The 9,094-nt window shown below is 43.1% G+C and overlaps 1 protein-coding gene across 1 annotated transcript in view; it reads left to right on the top strand.

Annotated features, from left to right (window-relative positions):
- The first annotated feature begins 8,379 nt into the window (after positions 1-8,379).
- The window catches only part of SUMO2 (small ubiquitin like modifier 2), an 11,918-nt gene continuing 11,203 nt past the window's right edge, over positions 8,380-9,094 (top strand). The window contains exon 1 of the mRNA XM_029927084.1: positions 8,380-8,397. Within this exon, the coding sequence (XP_029782944.1) occupies positions 8,380-8,397 (18 nt within the window). The remainder of the gene's footprint in view (positions 8,398-9,094) is intronic.

The raw sequence follows: 9,094 nt of genomic DNA, 5'->3' as shown, positions 1-9,094 counted from the left end.
GAGAGAGAGAGAGAACAAGCAATAGAGAGTCAGAGAATCCAAAGCAGGATGCAGGCTCTGAGCTGTCAAAACAGGGTCCAAGGCAGATGCCTAATTTCTTTCAGAGAAAATTATTCTGGGGAACAGGATGAGGAAAAGGAAAAAAAAAAAACAGGATGAAAGATCAAAAAAGATAACAACCCTTTCTATACAAGACCTGAGGCAAAAAATTTGACTGGCAGAAGACCTTGGAGAATTTTAGTACTACAGTTTGTTGATATTTTAAGACTGTCCCTTGAAGGGGCACCTGGCTGCTGGCTCAGTCAGTAGAACATGCAACTTTTGATCCCAGGGTTGTAAGTTTAAGCCCCATGTTGAGTATAGAGATTACTTAAAAAGAATTTTAGGGGCGCCTGGCTGGCTCAGTCGGTTAAGCGTCCGACTTCAGCTCAGGTCATGATCTCATGGTTCCTGGGTTCGAGCCCTGCATCAGGCTCTGTGCTGACTGCTAGTTTAGAGCCTGGAGCCTGTCCTCGGATTCTGTCTCTCCTCTCTCTCTCTCTGCCCCTCCCCTGATCATTCTGTCTCTCTCTCTCAAAAATAAATAAAGGGTGCCTGGGTGGCTCAGTCGGTTGGGCGTCAGGCGTCGGCTCAGGTCAGATCTCACGTTCGTGGGTTCAAGTCCCGCATCAGGCTCTGTGCTGACAGCTAATTCAGAGTCTGGAGCCTGTTTGGGATTCTGTGTCTCCCTCTCTGTCTGCCCCTTCCCCTCTCATGCGCGCGTGCGCTCTCTCTCTCTCTGTCTCAAAAATAAATCAAAAACATTTTTAAAAAAGAAATAAAACATAATTTTTTTTTTAATTTTTAAAAAGAAAAGAAGTAGTAAAATTGTCTGACCTAGAGCTAGATAATACTGGGAAAAAGTATTGGAAACATTTTTTAGTCTAAGTATACTACACATCAGCAACTTTACACAATCATTCAAATACTTCACTTTTTTTTGTTCATTTACTTATTTTGGGTGGGGAGAGACGGGACAGGGGGAGAAAGAGAATCCCCACAGTGTTAGCTCAGAGAGAGGGGCTGGGTTTCCCAAACCCTGAGATCATGACCTGAACCAAAACAAGAGTTGGAAATTTGACCAACTGTGCCACCCAGGCGCCCCGACTTATTGTTTTTCCTAAGAAAACCACAGCTAATAGAGCGATTATTATCCTATGTGTGGACCTTTTTCTTCCTTTTAATCCTCAGTATACATCAATAATGAGGTTTCAATTACATAGTTTATGTATCCTCCTTTTCTTACATATAATCATAAAAGAATATTTTTAGGAGAAACAAATTAAATAATGAGCATACAAATCCTTTTGTCTTCTTTGCTCTCCACAGGCTCCTTTTCTCCCTGTATTGGTTGGTTGAGCTCTAGAATTCCTGTATCTATTCTGAAGAGTCTTGAAATATGCAAGAGACCCTCCAACCTGAGGCACATCAGAACCTGGGAAAGAGTAAAATATTTCTGGAATCAGGACTGCCTGGGTGGCTCAGTCTGTTAAGTGTGTGACTCTTGATTTTGCCTCCGGTCATGATCTCATGGTGATGACATCGAGCCCTGCAATGGGCTCCATGCTAAATATGGAGCCTTCTTAAGAGTTTCTCTCTCTCCCTCTCTCTCTCTGCTTCTCCCTCATGCTCTCTCTAAATAAATAAATAAATACATAAATACATAAAGTTCTGGAATTAAATAAAAGCCTCCTAAAACAAAACAAATATTGCACAGAAGTCAAACCAAAAATCACTTTCAGTCACTCCAAAGCCAAACTAAGAATCATTCTCAGATCAAACCAGAAGAATTGTGCTAGAGATGCGACCTATGTAAGGTACTAAGTGGAGACGTATAATGCTCCCTCGTCTGCAGAGAACGAAATCCATAATCATTTCAAGAGACATAACTATTTTGGAAAACAAGGTAAACATCTCTTATCAAGAGACATACCAATACTTATGCACGTTGACCCTGTAAGTCTTCTCTTGAAATTTTATTTCAAAGGATTTCAAAACAAAAAAGGTATATGAATTTTGGTGTGCGCTATACATAATGCAAAAGCAAAGATTTTGCAAGCGCCACGCTATTGACATTTTGGACCACAAAATCCGTGTTGTGAGAACTGTCCTATACATGGGTGGATGCTTAGCAGAATCCCAGGCTTCTACCCACTAGATGCCAATAACACATCAACAATTGTGACAACCAAAAATGTCTCTAGATATATTCCCAATGTCCCTTAGGGGACAAAATCACCTCTCTTTAAGTTGCTGGTATAGAGGTGCCTGGCTGGTGCCATAAGAAGAGTGTGTGACTCTTGATCTTGTGATCATGAGTTTGAGCTCCACGTTGGGAGTAGATATTACTTAAATAAATAAAACTTTATGTTTTGGAGGGTTTTTTATTTGTTTGTTTGTTTTTGAGAGACAGAGAGAGACAGCGCAAGCAGGGGAGGGTCAGAGAGAGAGGGAGAACCAGAATCTGAAGCAGGCTCCAGGCTCTGAGCTAGCTGTCAGCACAGAGCCCGATGCGGTGCTGGAACCCACGAACCGTGAGAGCATGACCTGAACCGAAGCTAGACGCTTAACCGACTGAGCCACCCAGGCGCCCCAAATAAAACTTTAAAAACAAAGAATTACTCGTACAGATGTTCAAACAGAGAGGAACAGCTAAGTAAATATAATAGCAGTGGGATTATTTAGGTATTTCAGAGAATTATGAAGAACATGGAAAAGTCCAGAAGTTTTAAAATGTTCACCTTTTTTGTACCCATAATTATAATTCCAGGAAATAATCAAGCAGGACATTTTGAATAATGACCCCCCCCAAAAGGAAGTAATCTAAATGTCTCACAGTACAAACAGGCTTATGCAGCCATTAAAAGGTAATTGCAGCAAAAAAAATTTAAAGCTAAAACTCAGTAAAATTTTGCAAAAAATTAAAAGTATCTATCAATATTTATGTAGGGGAAAAAAAAGAGTAGCAGAGAGGGGTGTCCATCTGGCTCAGTCGGTGGAACACATTATTCTTGATATCAGGGTCATGAGTTTGAGCCCCATGTTGGATGTAGAGATTATTTAAAAATAAAATCTTGGGACCCCTGGGTGGTTCATTTGGTTAAGTATTTGACTCTTGATTTCAGCTCAGGTCATGATCTCATAGTTTGTGGGATTGAGCCCTATGTCAGACTCTGTGATGACAGTGAAGACCCTGTTTGGGACTCTGTCTCCTTCTCTCTCTGCCCCTCCCCTGCTTGCTCTCTGTCTTGCTCTCAAAATAAATAAACATTTAAAAAATAAAAATAGGGGCATCTAGATGGCTCAGTCAGTTAAGCATCTGACTTTGGCTCAGGTCATGACCTTAGAATTTTGTGAATTTGAGCTCCACATCAGTCTCTGGGCTGATAGCTTGGAGCCTGGAGCCTGCTTTGAAATCTGTGTCTCCTTCTCCTCCTGCCCCTCCCCTGCCCCTGTCTCTCTCAAAAATAAATATTTAAAAAATAATAATTCAAAATAAAACAAAATAAAAAGCAAAGATAAAATCTTAAGGGGCATCTGGGTGGTTCAATTGGTTGAGCAGCCGACTCTTGATTTCAGTTCAGGTCATTATGTCACAGGTTTGTGGATTTGAATCCAGCATTCTCCACTGACAGTGCAGAGCCTGCTTGGAATTCTGCCTTTCCCTCTGTCTCTGCCCCTCCCCTGCTTCTGTGTGTGTGTGTGTGTGTGTGTGTGTGTGTGTGTGTGTATCTCAAAATAAATAAACATAAAAAATGTTTTAAATACAGACATGTGTGCATATATTGATACATACATATATATTCAAATACACGAATAAGGCTGTGTTTATGAAAACACCTGTCTTCTAGCCCTACTAATGTATATCTGGCCACGTAAGTCTTCAAGTTGAGAAATAAAACTACAAATGTGACAAATTTAATACCGGAGGAAAGCTGCTCCAGCCCTGTGGCTCTCAAACTTCAGCAAATTTCAGAATTATCCAGAGAGCTTGTTAAACCGCTGGCTCCTGGGCTCTATCTCCAGAGCTTCTAACTCAGCAGGTCTAGGGTGGGGTCCGGGCGTTTGCACTTCTACCAAATTCACTAGTGCAGGTGATGTTGTTGCCCAGGCGACCATCCTTTGAGAACCATCCTTCCAGGTGTCTTCTCCAGCTCAGGGTGAGAGTGATCCATCACAATCCAGAGCTTGAAGAGTATAGACTTGTTATGACTGGGAAATATAAGCTTTGTTCAATTTGTTTCTGTTCATTTCATGAAACAAACAGCCTCAAGTCACTGGACCCTGCTTGAATCCAGTAATGGACAGACAGGTAGGACTGGAGCGCTAACGGGATTAGGAGAAATTGTCATCCCAGTGTAGAAAGTGCATTCAGAAGCCCAATTTAGGCATTTTTGGTATTCTCATGACAAGTATTAGGCTATTACTGTATCAGTAAGTCAGTAAACATTTATTGATCACTGGCTGTCAGGACCTTGTTACTTGCTGAGACTACAAAGTTGAACAGCAGTGATACGTGTTCTCAAAAAGCGTATGGGACCATCCTCTAAGTCCTGTTTGTGTCATATGTACATTACTAGACAGCGATACATGGTATTGTGAAGTGGGACAATATTTCCCTACAGTTATACCCCAGCTGACACATTTAAAGTGTGAGATAGCAGGTTCTTGGCTCTGACTGTTGGCACTATCTTGAGTCCCATCTTTGCCATGACGCAAAGATAGAAAGCTGGAAGTTTTCTATAATATCACCATTCTGCCTCCAGATTTCCTGCAGTATTTAGGCATTCAATATGCAGTGTTCCTGCAGTATTTGCAGAAATAGCTCAAGTACTCAACTAACCTTTGATAGGATGTGAAGGAGATTTGATGGTATAAACTGCACACTTTGGTTGTCTGTGATAAATTCAGTGATGTGTTTCTCAGTGTTTTTGGCAAAAACTTAAAGCTCAGACAAGACTCTCTGTGATTCTTGTTTTCCCATCCCATATAGGAATAGAGCTTTTCCTTTGGCAGCTGACTCTGAGGTCACCTTATTTTTACCCTCTTACACCAATTGTTGATGTTTGATTAGACTTCTGGAGGAATGAGGGCTTTTTTGGCCAAGTTCCTACTCAACCTCTAATGGTGAAAACACTCACCATCCCGCTTCCTCCTCACTCTCTCCTTCTCTTATTCCTTAGGGCCCAGGAACGGGGAGCAAGGTGTTGGGGATAAAACTGCCAACAAGGCACACAGGTCTCCGCTTTCATGAAACTTTTATTCTGCCAAGAGACAACCAAACAAAAATTTAAGTCAAAACAACTTAACTGGTGCTCCTGGCACTACTCTGGGATTTTTTTCTGCATGTTTTTTTCTCTTCCTTCTATAGGGATCTATATGTGGTCCTACGTTAACAGTGTGCTGAGCCAGAAAGCATGAGTTCGATAGGATTCTGCCTCTACCACTTCAAGCTGGCACCGAGTTGCCCAAACTTTCTATGTCCCATTTTCTTCATCTGTAAAATGGGGATAATAATAATAGAGGTTTTCTGAAAATCTAGAGCTTAGCACAGAATCCCTAGGTTAGAATCACTCCATTAACATCTGCCATTATTCTTTTTCTGTATTTACTACCCCTTCTACTTTCCTATTCTTGTAAAAAAAATTTTATGGCTTTATTTTATTTTTGAGAGAGAGAGAGAGAGAGACAGAGAGTGAGCTGGGGAGGGGCAGAGAGAGAGAGGGAGACACAGAATCTGAAGCAGGCTCCTCAGCACTGAGCCCAATGCGGGCTCGAACCCATGGACCATGAGATCATGACCTGAGCCAAAGTCGGATGCTTAACCGACTGAGCCACCCAGGCACCCGTCTACTTTCTTATTCTGAAGCTCCCTTTTCCAGTGCACACCCACCCCCTTCCCACTCGTATAAAAACGATAGAGAGAGAAACTTTATTTTAGAGAATTTCTATCATTTCACACACCCCTCCCCCCCAGATATTGGAAAGAGATTCTCAGTGTACAACTTCAGTAGATTCCCTAGGTTCAGCTCACACAGTTCCAGTTTGCCATTGGAATATATATTGCTCACACATTTGAATATGCTTAGCTACACTTTAAAGGAACTCCTCCTTTGCCTGAAGGTGATTTTGCAATTTAGCATAACTTTGGGAAAAACAGATACTGTTAAGACACACCTGTCACCCAAAAGCTAAGGACTAAACAGTCATTTGATTACTGGAGGCCCTCATATATCAATAAGGGTACGTTTAACATGCCCAATCCTCTTTGGTGGTTCTGTGGTCTTATAAGGCTGGGAAGGTATGTGTTGGCAACAGAAGATCTGGGTTCAGCAGAGCTAGGATAGCATCTCTCTCTCTTTCTCGACAGTACCTGGCATAACACCCAGTCTGCTCCTTCCCTGAAATACTGTAGAAACTCAAGCAACACTACTTGGCTGCTGTGTGATATTAGGCAAGTTACCTAACTTTTTGACCCTCAGTAGCAAATAAATACCACATCTTTTTTGTAAGTGTGTGTAAGGAGAAAATGAGCTAATATTAGTAAAGCCCCACTCAGTGCCTGACGCTCGACAGTTGAGTCTCTTCCCCTTTTACTTCTTGAGTATTTCCTACCCGCCACCACTTGATTATAAGTTATTTGAGTGAGGGCCTTTTCCCAATGCCTAGCATAGGACCTTACACATAGTGGTAGCTTCAATTTATTTACTCATTCAGGGAGTCTTTGAGTACCTATGATGGACAAAGCTTAGAGTTTGTAGAGAGCTAGCACATTTAGGAAGCCTGGGTAATTGAATATGACTGAAGCAGAGACTTTCCAGGAGGGAATGATCAGAAATCTAGAATGGTTAGCCTGCATTAGCTTTTAAAGGGCTTATGTAGGTTTTATAAGAATTTTGGACTTTACACTGTAAGGCAGAGAGAATTGACACAGAGCCAAGGAACGGCAGAAACTTCTTTTATTTTTATTTTGTTTTTATTTTAGAATGTCTTGTGGCTCTCAGGTCAGTGTGTGAAGCCTCACCAGGGAAGCATGTCAAAAAAAAAGGCGGGGGGGTTTCCAGAGCCACACTGCCCAAGAACACGCATTTATTTTATTTTATTTTTCTAAGAATATCCATTTAAACCAGTACCCTAGGGCTGCCCAGCTGACTCAGGTGGTAGAGGATGCAACTCTTGATCTCAGGGACACGAGTTCAAGGCCCACCTTGGGCGTAGAGCTTGCTTAAAACAAAACAAGGGGCACCTGGGTGGCTCAGTTAGTTAAGTGTCCAACTCTTGATCTCAGCTCAGATCTTGATCTCAGGGTCTCGAGTTCAAGCCACACACTGGGTTCTGCACTTGGCATGAAGCCTACTTAAAAACAATCAAAAATACCAACAAACAAAAAACAGTACTCTAGATGATTCCGATCCATTCAAATATTCAGACCCAAGCGGGACATACCTTACTATAACAACAACAAAAACCAAGAGGCTATTGCAGTAGCCTTGGGATAAGCTGACTTGAATTTGGGCTTCCCCTGCCTCCCCTGATCAATCTGCCTTCCTTGGCCTGTCTTACATCTCCTAGGGCTTTAAGCCTCCTTTTCCCCACGGAGGATCAACTGGAAGCCCAGCAAACACGGACTAGCCCAGAAACCAGAGGCTAAAGAGAAATAGCTAGATTTGGTAGAGATTTGGGAGGTGGAATAGACAAGACTCAGAGATCATTGCATGGGGAGGGGCCAGGGTGAAGAAGAGCCAGTAGTCAAGGATACCCGCTGGCTTTTCTGGTTTGGAGGAGCAACAGTTTAATGGTGTGTCATTCAGTGAACCAAGAACTGAAGAGGGAAGGTGAAGTGGGAAATTTTAGTTGAGATTTGCAGAGTTTGAGGTGCCTCTGGGACATCCAAGCGGAGATGCTCAGAGGTCAGTTGGATTTATAGGTTGGAAGCTGAGAACAAGATCTAGTTTAGAAATACATATTTGAGAATCATTGGCTAATCAATGTTAATAGAAGTAGGTGAAATCATCCCAGGAGAGGGAAGGGAATGATAAAAGTATCTAAAACAAGATGCAAGGAACATTTAAAGGAAGATCTGAGGAGGGGAAAAAAAAATTGCAGTGGGATCAAGAACAGGCTAGAGTCAACAGCCCAAAGTCACAGGGAGTGAGTTCAGAGGAGTGAGGAACTGGGAAGCACACTGGATTCAGCACAGAAAGCTGCGGTGACCTTGCAGAGAGCAGTTTCAGTGGAGCTCTGGGGACAGCACCAGATTGCTATGGATTGTGGAGTGAGTGGGAGGTGGGGGAGTGGAGGCAGCTGGCATGGACAGTTTTTCAAGATGTTTGGCCAAGAATGGAGCGAGATATGGTGGTAAGTTAAGAAGGAAATAGAATCGAGGGAGAGTCTTTTTCTATACCAGGAGGAATGGAAGAAAGCATAGGGACCAAGGAAATAATCAAGAAAGGCTACCTAGAGAAGTGGGAGGTATCCACTGCCCTGGAGTCTGGATTGTTCCTAGGACAGTAGGAGGGACCTACTTCTATTTTTTAACATGACTGATTGGTTTGGAAGCTCGATATCGGGTAGTTGTCTGATGGATTCTGTTTCCTCTTGGAGGTTGGGAGCCAGGCCATGAGAAAGGAGTTTGTAAGGTGAACATCTTTCCTCAGCTAGCAAAGTACGGGTTTACCAGCAAGACGCAAGTAGGCACCGCACGGAGGCAAGAGCCTGGTGGGAAGCGGGCTGAGGCTAAAGCTTTAAAATCCAAAGGATGAGAGGCTGAGTGAGTGTGATGTTCCTTCAACCGTGTGGAAAGCTGCATTTAGGCCACTAAACAAGAGGGTTTTTTCCAGAACCTCATGCTAGGGCTTTGACTTAGGTCCCCCCTTCCTCCGGTGGTCGGTCTGCCTTCCCTGGCCTAAGTCTCACGTCTAGGCCTCAAGCCTCCTCGTCCCCACAGAAGACCAGCTGGAAGCCATTTTGATTAAGCTCCACCACCGAAGGAGGACAATACAGCCCCGCCCAGAGCCACGCGCGCCCCCGCGGCGGGCCGGGTGCGCGTGTCCGC

Source organism: Suricata suricatta, chromosome 17 (assembly GCF_006229205.1).
Source record: "Suricata suricatta isolate VVHF042 chromosome 17, meerkat_22Aug2017_6uvM2_HiC, whole genome shotgun sequence".
Taxonomy (NCBI): domain Eukaryota; kingdom Metazoa; phylum Chordata; class Mammalia; order Carnivora; family Herpestidae; genus Suricata; species Suricata suricatta.
Note: the sequence above shows the minus strand (reverse complement) of the source record. Positions and strands in the feature narration are given on the sequence as shown.